Source organism: Diaporthe citri, assembly GCF_014595645.1.
Source record: "Diaporthe citri strain NFHF-8-4 chromosome Unknown scaffold_1, whole genome shotgun sequence".
NCBI classification, from domain to species: Eukaryota; Fungi; Ascomycota; class Sordariomycetes; order Diaporthales; family Diaporthaceae; genus Diaporthe; species Diaporthe citri.
In genome coordinates, this window is record NW_025064846.1 from 12,324,812 (window position 1) to 12,347,358 (window position 22,547).

The 22,547-nt window shown below is 51.8% G+C and overlaps 7 protein-coding genes across 7 annotated transcripts; 4 read left to right on the forward strand and 3 right to left on the reverse strand.

The window, feature by feature from the left end:
* Positions 1-1,288: 1,288 nt before the first annotated feature.
* On the forward strand, positions 1,289-1,973 carry INS49_003220 (uncharacterized protein; the record flags this gene model as incomplete). The annotated part of the gene is made up of 3 exons (XM_043164015.1): positions 1,289-1,440; positions 1,530-1,813; positions 1,921-1,973. 3 exons carry the CDS (start codon positions 1,289-1,291, stop codon positions 1,971-1,973), a joined length of 489 nt encoding a protein of 162 aa, XP_043032521.1.
* Positions 1,974-2,548: 575 nt separating this feature from the next.
* Positions 2,549-6,372, reverse strand: INS49_003221 (uncharacterized protein; the record flags this gene model as incomplete). Its single annotated transcript, XM_043164016.1, has 6 exons — positions 2,549-2,724; positions 2,804-3,122; positions 3,182-3,351; positions 5,426-5,511; positions 5,570-6,123; positions 6,217-6,372. The coding sequence occupies 6 exons, from the start codon at positions 6,370-6,372 to the stop codon at positions 2,549-2,551; spliced, it is 1,461 nt and encodes a 486-aa protein (XP_043032522.1).
* A 1,274-nt stretch (positions 6,373-7,646) lies between these two features.
* Positions 7,647-12,136, forward strand: INS49_003222 (uncharacterized protein; the record flags this gene model as incomplete). The annotated part of the gene is made up of 6 exons (XM_043164017.1): positions 7,647-8,871; positions 8,917-9,190; positions 9,264-9,576; positions 9,894-9,915; positions 10,550-11,450; positions 11,629-12,136. The coding sequence occupies 6 exons, from the start codon at positions 7,647-7,649 to the stop codon at positions 12,134-12,136; spliced, it is 3,243 nt and encodes a 1,080-aa protein (XP_043032523.1).
* A 469-nt stretch (positions 12,137-12,605) lies between these two features.
* On the reverse strand, positions 12,606-14,342 carry INS49_003223 (uncharacterized protein; the record flags this gene model as incomplete). The annotated part of the gene is made up of 1 exon (XM_043164018.1): positions 12,606-14,342. One exon carries the CDS (start codon positions 14,340-14,342, stop codon positions 12,606-12,608), a length of 1,737 nt encoding a protein of 578 aa, XP_043032524.1.
* A 738-nt stretch (positions 14,343-15,080) lies between these two features.
* INS49_003224 (uncharacterized protein) lies at positions 15,081-15,509 on the forward strand (the record flags this gene model as incomplete). Its single annotated transcript, XM_043164019.1, has 1 exon — positions 15,081-15,509. The coding sequence occupies one exon, from the start codon at positions 15,081-15,083 to the stop codon at positions 15,507-15,509; it is 429 nt and encodes a 142-aa protein (XP_043032525.1).
* Positions 15,510-16,656: 1,147 nt separating this feature from the next.
* INS49_003225 (uncharacterized protein) lies at positions 16,657-19,182 on the forward strand (the record flags this gene model as incomplete). The annotated part of the gene is made up of 5 exons (XM_043164020.1): positions 16,657-17,391; positions 18,172-18,230; positions 18,284-18,394; positions 18,450-18,681; positions 18,772-19,182. The coding sequence occupies 5 exons, from the start codon at positions 16,657-16,659 to the stop codon at positions 19,180-19,182; spliced, it is 1,548 nt and encodes a 515-aa protein (XP_043032526.1).
* A 452-nt stretch (positions 19,183-19,634) lies between these two features.
* INS49_003226 (uncharacterized protein) lies at positions 19,635-22,312 on the reverse strand (the record flags this gene model as incomplete). Its single annotated transcript, XM_043164021.1, has 4 exons — positions 19,635-19,715; positions 19,778-19,841; positions 20,051-21,580; positions 21,654-22,312. 4 exons carry the CDS (start codon positions 22,310-22,312, stop codon positions 19,635-19,637), a joined length of 2,334 nt encoding a protein of 777 aa, XP_043032527.1.
* Between the last annotated feature and the right edge of the window lie 235 nt (positions 22,313-22,547).

Consider the following 22,547-nt stretch of genomic DNA (forward strand, 5'->3'; position numbering starts at 1 on the left):
CCAAAGTATCTGCGCAGGTGAGAAGCACAGCACTCTTCCAAAGGTCGCTCAAGTTGACGTATAGGAGGAGGCTCTTATGAGGTCACTGTTGTGCTACCGGCTTTCATGGAATGCATCATGACGGTCGTAGTCTTATAATTCGATCAAGTTAATAAGTTTTGAGTCTACTGTACGTCCCAGATGGAACATTGCAAGTTGAAACACTGCCATAACGAGCAATAGTGGTGATAATGCATCTACCGACTGTACTCGTTTTTCCGGGTCTAGGTGCTGTGCTTGGTATCCTCGCTCATCAGGTTTTGTTCATGCACGGGGAATGGCATGTTCGGGCCCCTGGGATCTTGGTGTTCCATGCCCTCTTGTTCATCTCTACAACGACCATGAGGCTTCTCTACAAGGACACAGATCACGAGAGAATCTTGACTGGTCTTATTCTGTCCACCTTCTATTATCATGCTACTCTCTTAATCAGCATCATCGTCTATCGGCTCAGCTTCCACCGTCTGTCGAGGGCTGGCTTTCCTGGACCTTGGCACTGGCGAATATCAAAGCTTTTTCACGTCTGGAAAGCGAGGCACTCCAAGAACTATATCATTCTGGAAGAATTTCGTCAGAGATATGGTGACTTTGTAAGAACCGGTCAGTTATAAACTCTCCTTTTCCCTACTGTGCAGAGTTGGTTTCCTATACTAATTCTCGACTCAGGGCCGGCTGAGGTTACCGTGTTCGACCCTCAGGTATATTCCACACTTGATGGTCCTCGGTCAGTATGTGTCAAGTCTGAATGGTACGATCTGCTGTATCCATTCCTCTCTCTTGTGTCTGCAAGAGACAAGGAGGTACATGCAGCTCGACGCCGGGAATGGGTCCGGTGTTTCACCTCAAAGGGTGTGTTTTCTTGCTTCATTCACACTACTCTCCTCTCCTTTGCACCATTCTAACGTCCATGACCGCAGCCCTGGCCGAACATGAGCGCAAGGCCCTCAAACATGTAGCTCAACTAGATGTCCAGATCGAGAAAGATATACTGTCCCAGAAACCGTCAGAGATGCGAGACTTGTGCTTTTGGTTCGGATTCGACACGATGGGCGACTTTATATTCAGCAAACCCTTCGGAATGCTCACCGAAAACAAATGGCACCATGTCATCGTCCGCCTTCAAAGGGCCCTCTCACTTCTGGGTCCGTTCAGCCCGGCCCCCTGGCTCATCCAACTGGGTCTGCGTTTAGGCCCCAGAGTCTGGATACTCAAAGACTGGCACGATTCAGTAGCCTGGTCCAAATATCAGATGCGCGCCAGGCTGAGTCAAGGCAGGGCCAAACAGAGCGCGCCAGACCTCACGTACTACCTCATGGAACAAGCACAGGCCGAGACGAGTATCAAGGACGACAGCCTGTACTGGATGCACGGAGATAGCCTCCTCGCAATCGTGGCCGGAAGGTGAGTGTCACTTACTTACACTCGCATGTCAAGAACAACGAGCGCTCACAGGATCAATCGTCTAATGGCTAACTGATACAACACGAAAGCGAACCAACAGCATACGTACTTCTTGGCATTTTCTGCGAGCTGGCAAAGCACCCGCAACACGCAGAACAGATCTACGCAGAGGTGAGAGACGTCAACGTGTCCCAAGTCAAGGCTCTGAACCGGCTTCTCCATCTCAACGCCGTCATCAACGAGACGCTGCGTCTGTATCCGGTGCTGCTCACGGGCGGAGCGAGGAAGGCAATGGACGAGGGCGTCTGGATAGGCAACAAGTTTATCCCGCCCAACACAACCATTGTCGCGCCTAGATATTCTATTATGCGGCGTAAGGATAGATCTTTTCCAACTTTTTCATTTTCATGGATAATGCCCGTCAGAGAGACTAACGATGTGTCTGTTTTGATTTAATTAGGGGAGGACTGCTTTGAACAGGCGACCAGTTTCATTCCCGAAAGATGGACCACGCGTCCCGAGATGGTTCGTAATATGGCCGCCTTTAATGCTTTCAGCATCGGTAAGACTACCCTAGTGTACCAGATTGGATTCTACGTAGCCTGCTCTCATCAGTCCTAATTCATCTATTCTTCTTTAGGTCACCATAGCTGCCTCGGACGCCAGCTAGCGTTGGACATCATGAGGTTAGTGATATCTAGGATCATCCAAAAGTATCAGTTTCGCCTGGCTCCTGGCGAGACTGGTACAAGAATGTTTGATAATATGTCGGATCAGTTCACGGCGAACCCTGGAAAGCTGACGCTGGTTTTTAAACTCCGGGGAAAGGTCGATGTGATTAATACATACGGAGGTTCAAAGAGAGGCGGCAAGTAGTACAGAGAAAATAGAGTAGAGAATCGAGATTGAGTGTATATGTTATTAATCACATGATGGCGCAAATTCCAGGGGATCAAGACACCATCACAACTATAACATCGATACGTTTCGTCACAACGGCGTCGATTACTGGCAAGAACGCGCGGTAGCTCAAACTAATAGGTACAGTGAGGTGAACCTAATAAACCATGCTTGGCCACATGGCCTGCTGACCACCACACATGGGAAGCTACATGTGCGGGTAAGGCCATCCATAGATACCGGAGGTCATCTGCAGACTTGACTGAATGGTCTCGGCTTGTGCCTTGAGCTCTTCCACGTCCCAATTGGCCCAGACACAACGACCGTTCAAGAAGCTAGCTTCCTGGCTGGACATCCAAACGATGAAATGTGCGGAAAGCTCCACTGCAGGTAGATTGTCAGTGATTGGTCAGGCAACAAAACTACCATTTTTAGGGTCTTTGTCGAAGAAAGCCAGACTGACCTTTGTCCATGGGGAGCTTCGTAGAATCCGCACCTGATTTGTTGAAAATCGCCGTCTCAACCATGCCAGGATGTATAGTGGCCGCAAAGATGTTGGGGTTTTCGACGGGCAGGAACTCGATGACCTTGGTCTGCGCAAGCTTGGACGCCAGATATGAAGACAGATTGGGCAAGTTCTTGGCCGGCAGTGCTGCCATACCCGTGACTAAGCTCAGCACTGTTGCATGCGAGGGCTCGGCAAAGGGCATGAATGCCTTGAGAGCAAGAAACGTGCCTTTGACGTTTGTCTGTTGAAACCCGAGCTCAGCAAGATTCAAGAACTGGTCGTAATGCAAGTGACGGGTTGACTGCTGCAGAGCCGTTCAAAGTGGCGCCTTACCTCAAAGCCTTGCCACCACTCGTCCGTGTCTGCTTCGGTCATCGGCCCCGGAGTGGCAGAGTAGCCAGCGGCGAGCACCAGTATGTCCCACTTTCCCACTGCTGCTGACGCCTTGTTGAGAGCAGCCTCGTCCGTGATATCTACCGGCAAGACAGCGGCGGAGATGTTACCTGGGAGTTGGGATTTGGTCTCGTTCAGTGGTCCAGCAGAACGGCCGAGAAGCACGACATTGGAAGCTCCAGCAGCCGCAAAGGCAGCTGCTGTCGCTCGTCCAATGCCGCTACCCTGCGAGTGTCTATTATCAGCTTCAAACCCAGGCAGAGCTCACGGCACCCAGAGTAAGAGGTGGGGTCAAGCTCACTGCTCCAGTTATCACGACGGTCTTTCCTGCAGCACTGAGCTCTGGGCGCTGGGGAGAGATGGCTGGGTAGGTATCGTTATGCCAAGATGGCGTCGCAGATGGGAAGGGCGGATTCATTCTGATGATGGTCGACTAGAGGGAATCGATGAAGGAGGAACGAGGGAAGAGGGAGCAGGAGAGGTCTGGGGAGCAGGAGAGGTCTGGGGAGCAGGAGAGTGGTCCGTGGATTGAGAACGAGCCTTCAGAAGGTATGACAAACATGTTGAGAGTTTGGAGGGTCGGTGTCACAAAGGAAAGCTCAAGGGGCGGGTGGAATTCCGGGATGGTTACACCAAGGAAGTCACGGCCCCCACAACCCTGAACTGTCGACTGGTACCTACCAGGGGGAGGGGGGGTCTTTGTATGGGTCATGCAATGCAATCATGTTTTAACATTTAATTAAAATTATATAATTCCAGCAAAATGCTAATAAATAGCTATTAAAATATTATTAAAAGTAAATTATATCAAGGCTTTAAATTATATTAATATTAATTTAATATTAACATTAATTATATATCAGCCAATATTATTATAATTTTATATTAAAAGCTTTAATTTAAATCATCTTAACTTTAAATTTATTTCTATTTTTAAATATTTCCATAATTTCATAAATATTCCCATAATAAATAATTAAGCTAATAAAAATTAAATAAGTAATTAAGTTAAGAATAAGGAAAAAAAAGAGTTTTTTTTTACCCCTATATTAAGAGTTAACATTATATCATAGCATATTAAAAATAACTATATATTAATAACATATAAATAATGCAATGTATACATAAAAAAAGCATATTAAAACCTTAATTACATGTCATTATTATATCGCTATTCCATTAACATAGTGGTGCCATGTTAACGGAAACCCCCCCTCCCCCTGGTAGGTACTGTACCTAGGTATACACTCCGTACTTTTGTAGCGCTACTTGCTGACTTACGTACGTGCGACACACCCGGGCATTTATGTATCACTACATCCCAGCCATCATGAACCTCAGCAGTGCTGTTCTAGGGTACCGGTCAAAGTAGCCCCGCAACGTAATCGAGATTTCGGTGAGCTTTCTGTTGGCGCACTTCTGGGCAGCTTCGGACTAATTATCCACCATGCATAATTTTGTACCATACGTTTAATGGGACTTTTTCACCACACCCTACTACGAATTTTCCTTTAAACCTCGTGCTGTTGAAGGCCTCTCTCTATTTTCGGTATAGGCATGTCCAAAAAGACTACGTAGCGACGATTTTGGGATGGCCTTGAAGGGAAGCCAGTATTTCCAAGGTTCTTGACCAATCATTTCAACGACCAATGTTGAACAGAAATCTGGAATAAATCTGTAGAGCAAAGACATGAGCACGCTTGAGGTATGAGGTAATACCCTGCCTAGGTATTACTAGCAACAGAGAATTGGACTTGACTTATATCGCGACAAATTCTCGTTGCCAGTGTATACCTACATACATACCCTATGTAGTGCTACCTAGGTACACACTCTCCCGTGTGGAGTCGTGTCCAGCTTGTATCTCGATGTCATTCTGGACCCGAACTGCTCCTTCGACGAAACTTGCTTCAGGATGGTGGTCTTTTCTGGCATTATCATGTGTGATTTCCGTCGTGACAGTGTAGCCCAAGTTTGTGTCGTGGCCCGAGTCAATGTGATGGTATCTTTTCCTGTTGGATAACGATTCAAGACGGACCGGCTGCTCGCCTTTACCAGAACCTCCGCTGAAATAGGCATTCACTCTGGTGAACATCGGCTTCATGTAAGCTTTGAACAACGGGCCAAGCGTTGGCATGCAGGTCACGATGACTCCAAGCCACAGCTCAAGGCAACTGATGAGACCGATATCTGTAAAGTAGTGCGTGAAGTCGGGGTCATTGAGTGTTGCAGTCGTTGCTTCCAACTTCCAGCACATTACACCAATGGTACTAAAGGTCGGTCAGCGTTCGATCTCAAGCTGGGAGTCTTTGGGATGATGGCACGCACATCAAACCAATGCTAAACATGATGCTGACGAAGAACTTGTTCCGCAGAGGCATCTTCAGGTTCCAAAGAGACGGCATGGGCAAGATAACGATGCAGAGATCGATCATCAGGTTAAAGACCACCGAGGTGTATTCTTCGATCTCGATGGCGCGACACCAACCTCCCGGGACGGGATTCCAAAGGTGGGAGAGAGGTATGCAGTTGGTCATGAACAGGATCAGGAAAGCGACGAAATAGATTGCGACGGCTGCCATCAGGGAATATGCCCATCGCCTGAACTGACGTGTTGTGAAGATTCGGGTGTACAGGCAGAGCATGGCTATCTTGACCGAGACGGTCCCGACGAGCCAAGTGATGGCGCAGGGGAGTTGAAAGATCTGGTGTGCAAACATTTGAAGCGAATCAGTATCTACTTCCTTGAGGATTATATCGCTGTGGCCATACAGTACCTTGAGTATGAGTGCAATGTCTTGTAGAGGCAAATCTGCCTGGTGCTTGCCGGCGCCATGGTAGATGGCCCAGATGGTCACGGCGCCCTGTGATACTGTGGCTGCCTGTTTGAAGGAAGTTTACGCGTCAATATCGCATTGCAAGACAGCCCTGAACTTTGGAAAGACTCATCTTAACGAAAGAGAGGGGATGCTTACGTAGCCTATGGCCGAGAATACATCATCGGCAAACCATTTTCGTTTAATCAGTCTCGCGGCGTAGAGGCGTAGAAGCATGAAGATGGAACAGATGACAAGAAAGGCGATGATCCATCTCATCAACGCGAGCCCACGCGGCCCGGGCTGATCAGCCATTGCTGAACGAACTTGGGGCACCGGATGCTGGCGGTAGGGTAATACCTGACAGTATTCGCAGTGCGTGAAAGTCGTTCGCGATTCACCTTTTTCTTTTTCTTTTCATGTAGGCAGACGTCAACTGGTCTCAACCAGCTATCCGATCGATGAGGATGACAGTCCGGAGTTAAACGATCTTCCTCGGCTAGATGTAGGTCCAGATGTCTCCAGCATCCTCGACCTCCCGCAAGGTAACCCGGGGCCACTGGGATTAATCCTCTAGGGCTGACAGCTCATTTAACTGCTGTAGCATCCATCATTAGCTGGTACCGATTGTGCATATCTCTGAGCCGTTGCGTGTTATAATCTGGTTGGCCCGAAGCGTCGCAAAAGGACCCATGTCGTGTCAGCACGCCGTCGCTTATGCGAACGAGGATCGTTCTGTCTTCTATGGAATGCTACTATACAGAGTCTAGCCGCCCTGTCGGACAACTCGGATCCAAGCCTTACCAATACGGATTGTAACACGAGGTGATTGAGTGCTGCAGTTGGGGGCGAGGGGCAAGGTGCATGCGTGTCGTGTCACTCCATGCGAGTCAAGGTTGGTTCTCCGTCAGCTGCGGAGTTGGCCCCCAAAAGCAATATCCCTGAATCAGGAATTCTTTCGGGCACATGGGAGGTCTCCAGAGCAGGAACTCGCCTTTTCTACCTTTCAAAAGATTCCAGGATCATGTGGGGCTGTAGAGCCGACCGCATTCAGCTCAACCGGTAAGAACATTAAATCACGTCTGAAGTTGTTGGATTTTATTTAGCTCTCATATGAGACAGCATAGACTATAGGATATATGAAGTCCAATGTTTGTCCAAATGAAGGACCCTGTAAGTCGGGCATGCCGGGCTGACCTCTCGTGATCTATTCGTGTTACTGGCACTTGAGCAACGCCACATGGGCGCAGCTTGAGTGCTGAGTACATATAATCACATCCATGGATTATAACGGGGTTGAAGATCACCTACTTAAGGTACCTAGTAGTAGGTGGGCCAGGTAATCGCAAGACGTATTCCATGTATGCAAAGGTGACTCATCAGCAAGAAAGACATCTGGCAGTGGCACTATGATGTCCTTGGGCGGTTGCCGTTTGACAAAGGCTGAAGACTCTCTTGAGCGTAAACTTGGATAGTTATTGAAGGTATATATGTTCCAGTTCAAGGACATTCTGCCCCACTTGAGTCACACTTTGCCCCGTTTGGCACACCACCGCAACGAGAGTAATTTTTGAGCAGTATCAATTACAATGCGGATTCGCACCTTCAGCCTGTCGTTGTTGTCTCTGCTACAGCAACTCATCGTTGCTTTACCACCTCCCGGCCTGGCAACAACCACTTTGGAGACCCAAGATCAGTACGCAAACAACAGCTCTCCAAGATGCCGCTGTTTCCCCGGCGATGCGTGCTGGCCATCTTTAGAAGAATGGACCAGCTTGAACAAGACTCTCAGCGGCAGACTCATCGCCACCATCCCCATTGCGAGCGTGTGTCACCAAGACTCGTTCGCACCGTACGATTCAGAAGCGTGTGCTCGGCTCCAGTCTGTTTGGCAATACCCGGAAACCCACTACGAGAGCTCATCATCACCAATGGCTCCCTTCTTCGCCAACATGAGCTGTGACCCTTTTACCCCAACGGCCGCTCAGTGCGTCGTGGGAGCTTATGTCCAGTATGCTGTAAACGTGTCATCCATCGACGATATTCAAACAGCTCTAACGTTTGTGCGAACGCACAACATCCGCCTTGTGGTCCGCAACACAGGTCACGACTATTTCGGCAAGTCAACCGGCGCCGGTGCCCTCGCTCTCTGGACCCATAATCTGAAAGATATCAGTTTCTACCATCACCATTCTCCGTTTTACACGGGCAAAGCAATGAAGATTGGCGCTGGTGTGATGAACTTTGAAGCACAAGAAGCAGCCCACGAGCAACGCCTGGTCATTGTTGGCGGTGATTGCCAATCTGTCGGTCTTGCTGGTGGATATACCCAAGGAGGCGGACACGGCCCACTTGCGTCGAAACTCGGCCTGGGAGCAGATCAGGTGCTCGAATGGGAAGTCGTAACTACAAGAGGGCACTACTTGAAGGCGACGCCAACTCAGAACAGGGATTTGTATTGGGCGCTCTCGGGGGGTGGGGGTGGCACTTACGGTATTGTGTATTCTCTCACGGTGAGGGCATACCCGGACTTTCAGACGGCTACCGCAAACCTCACTTTCTCCAGCGACATATCGGAGCCGCCGGAGCCATTCTTTGCGGCTGTAGAGACGTTTCTGGCCAGTCTACCTGCCATCACTGATGCCGGTGCCGTCTGCATTTGGGTACTGACCAACACCTCCTTTACGTTATCGCCTGTGGCAGCACCGGGCATGACCTCTCAGCAACTACAGTCACTGTTACAGCTCACTCTAGACCGGCTGAACGACCTCAAAATATCATATGGCAAGTTTGACATAAATCTCTGCCCCCCTTGTGTGTGTTATATTCAAGGCCCGTGGGCACTAATGACCGTTGCAGACTTGGCGGTTGCAGACTCGACCAACTATCTTGAGAGCTACAACTTGCACCCAAAGTATAATATCACAGAGGCTTCCATAGGCGGTCGACTTATTCCACGCTCCATAGTGGAATCGGATGATTCTACAGCTCGCTTGATGAGTGCTATCCGGTTTATAACCGCAAACGACGGGCTTGTTTCCGGAGTATCCATCAACGTCACAACGGAGCCACCGGTGCCAAACTCGGTGAATCCAGCATGGCGCACCGCGTTGTTCAGTGCGGTAATCGCCATGTACTATGGACCCATATCCCGTACCGCTCCTCAATATCATCGAACAAGGTTCTAATCTTTGCTATTATTGCAGACTCTATGATCCTCTCGACTTGCAAGCCAATGTCGAGGCCCAGGAGAGAATCACAACGACCTTTATGCCAAAGCTGGCCGAGTTGACGCCCGACGGAGCCGCATATCTGAACGAAGGAGACTTCCGTGAGCCCGACTTCCAGCAGGTGTTTTACGGCGTCAACTATTTGCGTCTTCTCGAGATCAAACACAAGTACGACCCCGAGGATATCCTCTATGGTCTGACTGCGGTCGGCAGTGAGGCATGGATGACAGAGCCGAAAGGGAGGTTGTGTAGGGTGCCCCGGGGACCGGGGCAGGGTCCACGAGCACATGTGAGCTGAGGCGATTACCATCCCCAGCGGGTCTTGGTGCGAGCTACTTGCATGTGTACAGATTACAAGTCAGATTAATCAAGCCGTTGGAAGGAGGCCCTGTCTCCGAAGATGTGGCACGAGGAGCCGGTATCCTACAATGTCCGCATGTCAGCGTAGCATTTGTTTGCGTTCCCGTAACCGCCCCGGCGTAAATGGAACCATGTATTAACTCAGGGTGGTACGCCCGAGTTGCATGTTTGAGTCCAGAGCCAGACCGGCTACCTGCAGTGGGCAGCACGTCCATGCACGTCTGACTGAATGCGTATACGGCGCAGCCGACAACGTGCAAGAACTACAGTAAGCACTAGGCAATCCAATGCAGAAGTTCATGTACCACAATTTTGCACCCCCAAGGTCATTGGATGTTGAAAGAAGCACGAATTGATATGAAAGACTGCGCGTAGGCGGCAGGTGGCCCAGGGGAGAAGGTCAGGATTCAGCACCCACACATCATCCCATGTCATGATCATGGCCGGATGGATGGTAGGCCTTCCGGATGGTAGCACCAATATGCACCGTAACCGTTGGACGACGAAAATAATTACCTCTTCAGGGTCACTTGGTCCGGAGCCTCAGAAAACGGTAATTGGATCACATGTTGCGATATTTCCAGATGATCTGCGTGGCTGCCCCGAAGCATGCCGCACACGTCAACCGGTGTGTACTTGTTCTGGATACACGCCCTCCCATCGTGGCTGGCTCCAAGGCCACATGCAGTGGAGCTGCACAATACGGTTTAATTGCACATGTACTGTTGGGTGGAACAGCACGTTGCTCAAACTACGGTTTCCGTCTCTACCCTTGATACATGTAGCTCGGGTTGTGCTTCGTCGGCGGGGCACAAGCTCATCCTCGCAACAGGAAGAACCCAGCGACATGGCTTCTGTAACCGAACACATGTGCCCGCAACTGAAATGTCTCATCCAGGCAGGACTCAGAGGCTCGGTCCTGACGTCCTCTGATGTTGGCTATGATGTCCGCGAGGCAGCGTACTGGTCCAGATCAGCAAGTCTGAAACCGACTTGTATAGTGCGTCCCAAGAACACCGAAGAGGTTTCCAGGGCCCTGGAAGCCGTAGTACAGGCCAATCAGAAATTTGCAGTCCGCAGCGGCGGCCACGCTCCTTCAGTCGGCGTCAGCAATATCAGTGAGGGCATAACGATCGATCTCGGGCTGCTCGATCAAATCGTCTACGACGAGACTTCCGAGACGGTCACAATCGGCCCCGGACAGAAGTGGAAGCAAGTGTACAAGGGACTGCAGAAGTGGAACCGAACAGTCGCGGGGTCGAGGGATGGCAACGTCGGTGTTGGCGGTTTCCTGCTCGGGGGAGGCTACTCGTGGATCACGGCTCGCAAGGGTTGGGGCTGCGACAACGTTCTCGCCTACCAAGTTGTCCTCGCCGATGGCCGAGTCGTTACGAGTTCGGGCCGTGAGGATCAGCATCCGGATCTGTTCCGAGCTCTCAAAGGTGGAGGGAGCAACTTCGGCATCGTCACGAGCTTCACAATGAGCACCATACCGTGCAGACACGTCTGGGGCGGAAAGGCGATTGCTCCGAAGGATGCCATTCCGGATGTGATACGCATAGCGTCGAGGTTTCCGGACACGGTCGCAGAGTTCCCCAACAGCAACCTTGTCATTGTCGTCACGTATGTGCCGGAGCGGGACGAGATTGTCGCGTCGGGGGCCTTGGTCAAGCTGGAGAGCCCCGAGATGAAGTTCGATCACGGCCTTGACGAATGGATGGCCCTGCCCAAGGTTTTAGATACCACGCGGACGACTACCATCTACGATCTTACGTTCGAGATCATGTTGCCTCACGGATATCAGTAAGTAACACCCACATCTTGCGGTTAATTCCAAATGTCTGTGTTTTGTGTCTCAAATCATATCAAAATTTTATGGGCCTTCAACACAATTTTGGAAACAAGAGATCAGCCTAGCTGAACCATACCAGAGACTAAAATCACTGAAGTGCTATTGATGAGCTGACAATGGATATCGCAGCAACGTCTGGTTCACCGCCACTTTCAAGAACGACGAGCGAATTCTCACCAAAGCCGTAGAGGCCCACAACACCATGGTGGAAGAACTACGCACGCTAATTCCAGACAGAGACTTCCGAACACAGTGCATCCTTCAACCCGTGCCCAAGCTCATCTCCGACCACTCAGCCGCAGCCGGCGGCAACATCATGGGCGTGGAGCGCCACGCCAGCAACGGCGTTCTCTTCCTGCTGTCAGCCATGATGAAGACGGCGGGGCAGCAGGCGCTTGTACATCCCAAGGTCAAGGCCGCGGTAGAGGGTGTCAAGGAGTACGCAGCGGCGACGGTCGAGGGCGGGAACTTGCCGTGGATATACATGAATTACGCAGATATGTCCCAAGACGTGTTTCAGAGCTACGGGGCCGGAAACCTGGACAGGATCAGGAAGGTTGCGGAAAAGTACGACCCAGAGCGGGTATTCCAGGAACTCTGTCCTGGCGGGTGGAAAATTCCAAAGAGAAGCCCATAAAAGTCGTCTTGACTGGCGTAACTATGACTCTTCCCATTGGAGACTTATTCAGAATGATTTAGCAGTGCAATGTTTAGTCAGTTCTTTTACTCATCGCATAACTTCTGGGTGTAAGACCGGTTTCGTCCACACATGCATACGCGATGAGTCCGTGCCCTTCGCGGCAACATTGGACACGTGTATACTTATCCGAGTCCTACCCTAGGGTGTCTGTCCTACTTGAGCATATTAGGTGGTGCACCCTATTTTATGTATTTTGAGTACATAAGAGACGCATGAAATATAGAGCCTCGGAAAGACCTCATAAGACGTTTAATATGAGCTGAGAAATCTTAAGGCTCAACGACTTGGAATTTACATTGGTATACCTAGGTAACCAGCTCATGGGTATAGTCCATTTGACCAGTTGATGGCATTTGATGGCCACCTGAAGTTGTAGACAGACCATTTCGGAATTCGACCCACCAAATCAAGCCCGACAGAGTCTGCCGTTGATGTCCTGCACCCAGCTCTCACTTCCAACAGCCGTCTCAGCGTAGAAGATGCCACATGGATCATATTCCCGTTTGATCTGTAGTAGTCTATCGTAGTGGTCTCCGAAGAAGGTCGACTGGAATTCAGGCTGATTGACGTCGCCTTCGTTCAGATATGCCCCGCCACCCGGAGTGAGAGCCTCGAGCCTTGGTAGTAGATCGTCCGTGATGGTTTGCTTGGCAGCAAGAGTGGTGTCCCAGTTGAGATAATCGATGGTGGTTCCGATGGTGGCGCTGAAGAGGGTGTCCCGGAAATGGGGGTTCGCGGCAACGTCGTCAGGCGACGCAACACCGCCCCTGACGTTGATTGCGTTACCGACGAAGACGCCGCCATCTTGAGTACTGATGTACCTGATGGAGTCCACCAGCTGGGTGATATCGTTGCCTTCTACCAGTGATCTTGGGATGAGCCTGCCTCCTATATTCTGGTCCGAAACATTGCTGACTGTGGTCACGGAGTTGAAGGTTGTCAAGAAGGTCGGATAGCTCGACGATGAATAAGTGTACGTGAGTCCGAGGCGCTGAAGACTGTCGGTGACGGGCGCCAATTTGGCGTCAAGTTCCGCAGACTGGATCCCAGGGTATATCACTGGTGTGACGTAGAAGCCTTCCGGGATGACGACCCAAATCGCGATGGCACCAGCATCAACAAGCGACGGCAGTGTCTGTATAAAGGTTCCCACAGCAGAATACAAGGCTTCTTCGTTCGTCCCGTTGTTCGAAATCATCATATAAGCCGTCGAGAAGGAGCTGTCGGGGAATGCTTTCACCACCACCGAAACCACAATACCAAACGTACTCCCGCCGCCACCTCGTAATGCCCAGAATAGGTCGCTATGTGACGTTCTCGTAGCTGTGACGAGCCTGCCATCAGCAGTCACAAGCTCGTACTCGAGCACCTGGTCCGCAGCCAGACCAAACATGGATGAAAGAGGGCCATGGCCTCCCCCTTGAATGTAACCACCAGCCAAGCCAACGGTTGGACAATTGCCTCCCACCACAACGTAGCCATGAGAATTTGCGAACTCATAGGCTTCAATAGTACGAACTCCAGCTCCCAGTCTGATTGCTGGGCCATTGTAATAGGTGTTGTTGTTCTGGTATGTTTGAATGAGTTCCATTGACTTGAGATTATGGGTCCAAAGCCCCAAAGCGTGGGCTCCAGTCGATTTTCCGAGATAGTCATGGCCAGAGTTGCGTATAACCAACCGTATATTCTTTTTTTTAGCGAATTCAACAGTCGCCTGAAAGTCCTCGGAGCTAGTTGCGTTGACTGTGAAGACCACATAGCCTCCGATGGTGCAGGGAGTGTCTGGACCCAAGAATGGGTTGCAACTATTATTCGAGAAAGTGTATGCCATGGGTGATGAAGACGAAAGCAGGTGTGTGGTAGGATAGTACCATGTGTTGCGCAGCGCATCGCACTTGTCTTGGTTGTAAACGCCACTGGGCTGGCCGAACAGAGTATTGTGGCAAGGAGCTGCTATGGGTACCGTTGCGATGAGCTTCCCACCGACTGTCTGGTTGAACTGGTCCCACTGTGAAGGGCCTGGCCATGACGAATCGCCTGGGATGGTGCGACAACCATCAGGCGTCCGAGTGCTGCGTCCGCTGTCAATTTTGGTTGCAATGGCGAGAGAGAGGAGGACGAGAAGAAGAGGGGCGGAGAACATGGCTGCCAGCATAGTCGTTGAAGACTCAAAGACAAGGGAATTAGATATGCGGCGTCAAATGTTCTCGATGTGCCAGCTTTGACCTCAGAAAAAGAAGAAGCTGTGACGCTGCCCGCATGTCCAAATGTGATAGGGATAACCCTATATTGCTAGGAACTCGGGTAACACAAGCGCGGGGTTTAATCTCCGATGCTCATTCACGTAATTGAACGCCTCATCCAGCATCATTGATCCTTCGAGCAGGGAGCGACTTGTTCAAGTGTGCCACAGGTCAATGTGTACCCTAGGGTAGGGTAGGTTGCAAATAGCAGGACCCTAGCGACTTGGGCTTGACTCCCAATCATTGGACGCCGTCGGTGCCCAATATTGGCTCTAGGAAGCGAGGGCTTGCTCCAGGGGCCTTGCCATGGCGGTCTTTCCAGCCTGAACGGTCGTCTTTTCAATTTGTAGGGCTCTCGGGCCCGGTGCGGTCCCACGGGTTGTCAGCCACAGTCGGGGGGCGGGTCGGGCAACCACGTTTCTGCCACATGGCGACTGGGTGCTACATGATCTTCTTCCCATTTGTGAGCACCCTCGTTCCAAGAGAGCGACTGGTGCGTCGGTGCTTATTCATTTAGGAGCTACCGCGTGTTCAATCTCACCTAACCTGCTTCCTTTCTCATCTCTTTGAGTATTTGGACTCGACAGACTGCCCCGGACACCCAACAAGGAACATTTGAAGCGCACAATAACCAAACCATGACATTTACAATCATCGCACTTCTACGTCGAAGGGACGACATCACCCCGGAGCAGTTCCGAACGCATTACGAGACTGTTCACGTTGAGCTACTCAGGTCCCTGGTCCAGAAGGAGTTTCCGTTGACCTATGTGCGCCACTACATTTCTCGGCCTGGGGGTGGGTCGGCTGACGCGGCGCCTCTGCTCCTAAAGGATCTGGACAATCAGTCTGCGCCGACTCTTCTCCAGGGCAGGCCATCTGACATAACCTTTGACGTGGTGACGGTCATGACGTGGGAGGACGAGGAGGCGCACGGGCGCTTTGCCAAAATATTCGCGTTGGATCATGTGGCTCAGAAGATCAACGACGACGAGGCCAATTTTCTTGACCGGGACAACAAGCTTGTCTTCACTGTTGGGAAGACGTCCACCACGGCGCCTGAGTGATTGTTCTCGGCTCTATCCTGCGCCGAAACACCGTCGTCCGCGGTCATGATCGGGGCCTGATGGAGCTGCTCTCTTGTAAGCTCGCATGCAGTATTCCCTCAGCTGATAGGATGTTGTGGAGTATCCAAGTCCTAAAAATCGTTATAGTACTAATCATTTAATCAGATACAGGTGCTCTTATGTAATTAGTGAATGCGGGCTTCCAAGTACCAGGGTACACTAGAGCCACGCCGTACACAAGCAGTAATATGCTGAAATTTGAAATATCCCATGTCTTTGATCCTACCGGGTGTAACGTGGTCGGGAAAAATGCACGAGCGGTGCTAGGGATAAGACCATCGGGATCGAACATTTTGAAATTGCGGAAAGAGTTACACTATCAGTGGCTGAGGGGGATATCGTGCATTGATTTCCTTACTCAATCAAGTGTGATGGCCGACAATCCTGCCAGCCTGCTTCAAACTATTGTCACACAACATTGAACATCACTTGGGAGGCTTATTCAGCACAACCTTGTATTGATTTCCTTGCTCAATCAAGTGTGATGGCCGGCGATCCTGCCAGCCTGCTTCAAACTGTTGTTACACAACATTGAACATATTTTGGGAGGCTTACTCGGTCCAACCTTGGAACCTATCATGATTCTGGGCGTTATCACCATTCTCAGCACTCTTTTCCGCCCGCGGACTGGAGGATGCGCAACTTACGCTTATCTACGTGTAGCATATACGCCCGAGACTTCCCAAGTTGGTTCGGGGTGTACGGAGTGAACACACCACCTGGGCAGATGTCAGATCTCTGGTCAAGTGACACATGCATAAGCAATCACCATGTAGAATGCGCACTTGAACGATTACCAAAGCATCAACATCCTCCACACTATGTAGGAATACACAAAGGCTTCCACGGTTAGCTTGCTGTCTACGCATTAGTTTCACGGCGTTCGTCATCCGACGTCGTGGACGATATCAACCTTGTTGTTATTTAACTCGCCCTAGGCATGGACAGAGATGGCTCTCCAGCTGGGAATTTACACTGTTTCCATTCAACCAATGGATACAACGCCCATACAGCGCTTTGATGCCCACGGGTATCAGCCCTGCCTTTCTCACGCATCGTTAGGTATTACGGACCGACATTGAGCATCATGTCGCAACAACAAGAAAAGAAGAACACGTGCCGCAACTCCAGCCCCATCATCACCCACACCCTCGCCGCCCCCGGGCTCATCTGGGCCTTCACCGAGAGCAACTTCGGCACTTTCGTCGTGCCCAACAGCGCCTTCGGCCTCCTGGGCGCCCTAGCAGCGCGCTCCCTGGCCGACGGCCCGACGCCTCCGTCCGCCGCAGGCGTCCTCGCGCGCGCGCCCCTGGTCGTGCTGTTCAACTGGCACAATGTTCTCAACTTCGACCTCGCCAACCAGAGGTCACCGGCGTCGGTGCGGGAGGACAGGCTCAACAAGCCGTGGCGGCCCATCGTCACGGGCAGGATCACGGCGGAGCAGACGCGCGGGCTGATGCTGCTCACCGTCCCGTCCGCGCTGCTGTTCAACTACGCGCTAGGGGTGTGGAGGCAGGGAGTCTTCATCTTGATCATCACCTGGCTGTACAACGATATAAGAGGGGGTGATGGGATGCTGCGGGACGTCTTGATCTCAATTGCCTACGGCCTGTTTAACAGCGCGTCGTTGGAGGTCGCCTTGGGGGACCGGAACAGTATCAATGACAGAGGAATCATTTGGACGGCTATGGTCAGCGCGGTGATCTTGACCACTATGCAGATACAAGATCTTAAGGACCAGGCGGGTGACAGAACCCGAGGGCGGAAGACTGTTGCACTGCTGATGGGGGACACGGTATCACGGATATCTATTGTGGCCTTTGTCTGTGCTTGGTCCTTGCTATGTCCGTATTTCTGGGATACAGGCCTGGTGGGCTACGCTATATCATCATTGCCAGCTGCTGTCGTTGCACTGCGCCTCATGCTGTGGCAGAGTCCTAAAGACGATGCTGGATCTTGGAGATGGTGGTGTTTTTGGACTTGTACACTATATTTTCAGCCACTCCTGCGTGTGAGTATAAGCACTTGAGGTGAAGATGTTTTGACCTCAATTGCGCGTGTTGGTTGCTAGGTACTACGGCGATTGAGAGAGCTGAAGCCAACCTTGGAAGGTAAGCCCGGTCTTACATACTGTACACATGTAGCTAGGTACAGTCAGCCTCGCTTCTGCATGACAACGCATGATCCGCGGGGGGGGGAGTCTTTAAGTGGCAAAAGATCTTGCCACCTGGACAATCACGTACATATGATGACAAGCGAAAGTCACTCGCCACTCGGGGACTGTACCTACCTAGGTACATGCCCCGAGCTTGGATCCTCCCTCCCTTTTTGAAATCCGAGGAATCCCTTGGGGTCGAGAACCTATGTAGATCCTGCGGTGTAACGCCATGCGGACACAGCATTTTCTGTCAGCTGGTGATTGAGTAGCGGTCAGGCATCAATATGTCTCGTACGTAAGCCGTACATACGATTTTCTTATCAGACGGGGCTTGAACGTGCGGGTTGAATGTTCACCGTAAAGTTGATCTTTTGGCTTCCTCTGGTAGATCCAGTTTCCAAATCCTACCTACATTGTCCTTTCCATACTGTATTCATGGCTCAGGTTGAGGATATAGTCGTAGGGGACTACCCCCTTGCTCGAGACCTTGTTGACTTTAATAGGTAAGTGGTTTCTCGTGTTCCAGCGCCGAAACACAAGTTGATGAGGCGTCCAGGCTCAATCTTCAGCACTACCTGTATAAAGACATCTTTGGATACATCCTCCATCCCAAGATCCCACGCAGTAAAAGGTCCTTGAAAATCGCCGATGTTGCAACCGGAACTGGGTATGGAGACTCGATATACAAGTCGTGTGAAGAAATCGCTAAGTTCTTTTCAAAGTGTATGGCTTTTGGACTTGTCATCCCAGCTCGATTCCTCCGCTGAGCTTGTTGGTTTCGATACCGATATCACCCAAGTCGGGCCACGGGAATGGCTCCCGGAGAATATGTCGGTCATGGATTGGGATGTCTTCACCGAACCACCGGATGAGCTTGTAGCAACGTTTGACATCGTCAACCTGCGCCTATTTTGTTATGTCCTGGAAGACGATCCGACATTTGTGTTGCGAAATGTTGCCAAGTTGTTAAGCAAGTCCTCTCTACTCCAGCTTCCTTGGTGGTACAGATGACCCTGGTAAGGCGGAAGTTTCGCTAACAGATAGCCTCCAGAGCCTGGAGGATACTTGCAGTGGTGCGAGGTCGATGTTTCGTCTATGCGCATCAACACCAGCAGCCCGGATGTTCCGACGGTTAACCTTAGAGCGCTGTGGGACGAGACCATTCCCAAGGGCACGCGGATGACGCCCGGTTGGGCCAAGGACCTACCGCGGGTCTTTAGGGAGGAGGGACTCGTAGGGGTTGAGGCAGATTGGCGGCAAGGGAAAGACCACACAGGCATCGCAATGCATTTCTGTAACCTACCTGTGCATGAGATGGTCATTGCGAAGCTCCGGCCGAGAAATCCGCAAAAGGCGTCTGAAATACACGAAGTCTTCCAAAAAGCCTTTATAGAATCTAGGAGGGGTGCTACCTACCAACTTAACAGGGTGGTAGTAATCGGCCAAAAGCCTTAAACGCTTTTATATAAAATAGTATACCTATGTTATATTTTTTTTTTAAATCCTTAAAAGTTTTATTATCTTATTATTCTTTTAAAATAGTTTTTAACCATGTATTATTTTAAGAACGTTAATATTAATCTTTATATTAAAAAATAAAAATTATACCTTACTATATAACTTTTTTAGCTTTTAAGCTTTAAGTTTAGTCTAGTAATATAATTCCTTTTTATTCATAGATTATTCTAGATGGATAGCACAAGTAAGGAGTACTGAGTCTTAAAATCAAAGGTATAGACCCCGGACTTTCCTCTACCGGTTCCAATGGAACAAGAACGAAGCCACAAGTAGCCTCCCTTCAAGACGTGTAAAAACTGGAACAGTTGCTATTCACTACACGAGCAGCCTCATCGTGTATCTAGGGCAAACTTCAAACTATTGCCAACGTGGGTATCTAGTCGAGGGAATTAGATCTCAATCAGGCCTTCAACATCCTCCTCCTCCTCCCCCACCACCACAGCCGCCACCACCTCCGCCGCCGCCACAGCCTGAGTTGGAAAGTCAGTCAAAAGTCGGGGAGTATTTTGTACTGAGAAGGAAGTCAACTTACCACCACCTCCCCCTCCACCGCCTCCACAGCCGCCTCCGCCTCCTCCTCCACATGCACCACCAGCCTGTCAAGAACAGTCAGCACAAAGAGAAGCACAAATAGTTTTGGATATAGCAAAAAGGACAGAGAGGACGGCGACGAAAAGAGAAGACACTTACTCCGGCGCCACCGCACCCACCAGCCCCGCCACAGGCCCCCGCCGCGACGCCGCCGGAACAACTTCCAGCAGCAGCACAGCTGGCCCAACCCTCGCACCCGCCCGAGCTTACGTACCCGGGATCCCAACCGTAGTACATGCCCGGCGTGAAATACATGGGGTAAATAAAGGGGCTGTACATGAAGTACGAGTATCCCCAGTGGTCGTAGTATTGGTCACGAGGCGGCAGCTTGCGGCCCTTCTTCTCGGCGCGCCGGCGGGCCTTTTCGTAGTTGAGCTCGAGCTGGCGGTACTTTCTGTCCCGGGCATAGGCCGTGAGTCTCTCCTTGGCGGAGGAGACGTCAGGCGCGGCGCGCACGGCATTGTGGGAGGATATGTGAGCGCTCTTGTCGGGTGGGCAGAACTGGGCCTGGCCCGACGCGTGGAAGTTCTCGGCGGCCTTGTCCTGGTCCGACACGCCGAGGACACGCGACACGGTGTTGATGTGGGTCGATCGGATGGTCTCGCAGTACCAGCAGGTGCACTCGCTGTAGACGACCGAGTACTTGGCCTGGTAGGCCTTGACGGTCCACGCGAAGCAATCGGAGAGCTTGTCTTCGTCGATCTTGTCGTCGTGGTCGATGAACTTGGTCGTCCGGGCCGTGGTGTAGGCGTAATAGGCGCTAGGGGAGAGCTGGTGGGTGTGCCATGCGAGGTCCACGTCCAAGGTCGGCACGCATGTCTTGGTAGGGTTATCCGCCATGAGGGAGATGAACCTCTCGTACTTTTTGACCAGGCGGGTCATGGTCTCGCGGCACGCTGGGCTATGTAGCCAGTCGATCTGGTACATCTTGCCAGTGAAGACGCCTTGCCTCATGACAGCACCGCTGAGGTCCAAGGCGAAGGGACTGAAGTTCTCCCAGTAGCGGGACATCATTTTGCGGACGCAGATCTTGGCTGCCGTGAAGATCCTCCCGCGACCATAGGCGGGCCGACCCTCGATCTCTCGCAGGGCCACACCGTCGCGCAGGACTTCCTCGATCTTGTCGCGTACATTTTCCATAGTGGGACGTGGTGTTGAGCCAGGTTGGACAAGGCCGGCAATCTGAGAAATGAGCTTGCTGGCGATCATCCGGTTTGGAAACGTTCGAGGGAAGGTTGGGCCGCGCATATCTATGGGGACCGGCTCCGGACTCCCTTTGATAGGATCGAGGATCGTCCCGGGCATCGGAACGGAGTTGACGACTAGAGACTGGGCGTCTTTCGTGAATTTGGCAACAGACAGCAGCTCCTTGTCGATCTGTATCCCACACGACGGACACGGACGCTTGAACTGGCCGTCACCATATCCGGACCCCACCAAGCCACCGAAAGCGGGAGTCTTGGATGCCTCACCTGCCCCGCAGTTTGTCCATGGATGCTCTATGGTTATCTGGCAGGCGGGGCACTTGATGTGTTTGGTGGTGGCGTCGTCTGCATTCTCCCAGTTGCGACCCGTGCTGGCCACCCACGCCGCCTTTGTCTCGGCCGATACATCGTAGTTGAAGTCGGTGTCGATGGCGGACGAGATGACGCCCCAGGGCATTCCGGTGGCCCATAGAGAGGAAAGGCCGCAGCGGAGGGTATCTTCGAGGTAGGCGCGGGGATTGAGCATGTGTGCGTGCCACCTGGGCCGTGTCAGCATGTCGTATGACAGGATGACAGATCGAGCTGGTGGCTCTGGGGTCTCTGGGGACTTACACCATCAGCACATCAAGCGGGGGCAGCATGTCCTGTGTCCACCGCAGGTATGCGGTCTCGTCGACAAAGTGGTGGTACTTTGCCCCCGACTGGTCGTTCATGTCGGCCTCCCTTAGCATTGTCTTGGGGAACACGTTCCACCAGGCCTCGTAGCGGTCGACGGCGCGAGCGACAAACAGGGCCCATCTCTTCTCGCGGATCTTGCTCAGACGGATCTTTTGTATATCGGACGGTGCTAACCTGCCCTTCTCTCCTTGCGAGCCGCGCAGATCTACGGCCTCAGCAGCAGATGGCGGGAGGAGGTCGTCGGGGAGCTCTGTGTCGATATCGGAATCCTGGCCGTCAGCACGGCTGTCCCAGATATCCCACAGCCCGTCCGTGTAGCCGACATCTTCCTTGAGGGACTGCAAGGCGTAGAGGAGCTTCAGGTGGGCGAGGCAGGTGTCGACGGTGGGGTCTTGGGGCGTGGGCGAGATGTTCAGGCTCGAGAAAGCGGCGGTTATGTCGACGACATCGGGAGGATTCTGTACAGGCTGGGCAGCAGCGTAGGCTGGAGGGGCCTCGTGGAGACTGCCATTGGGCCGATGGGTTGGCTGGGAAGGGGTGTCGTCCTTGGACTCGCCGTTGGACTTGGCCTTGGATTTGAAGAGCGAGGGCATCTTGACTGTTGGCTCCACCTGCAGCTTGGGCACCTCTCAAAAAGCTTGGGGAGCTTGGCAGGGCCCTGACTCCTGGGATCTGGGGAAGTGGGGTCCCTTGGGGTTTAAGTGAGTGCACCTGCAACAGGCTGCAGTTTAGGGGACCACGTTGGGGACAGTGGCGATGCGGGGTATCTTTTGGCGAGGTCACTTTTGGTCTCAGACAACCTTAGACAAGCATCTCCTGCATTCGGGA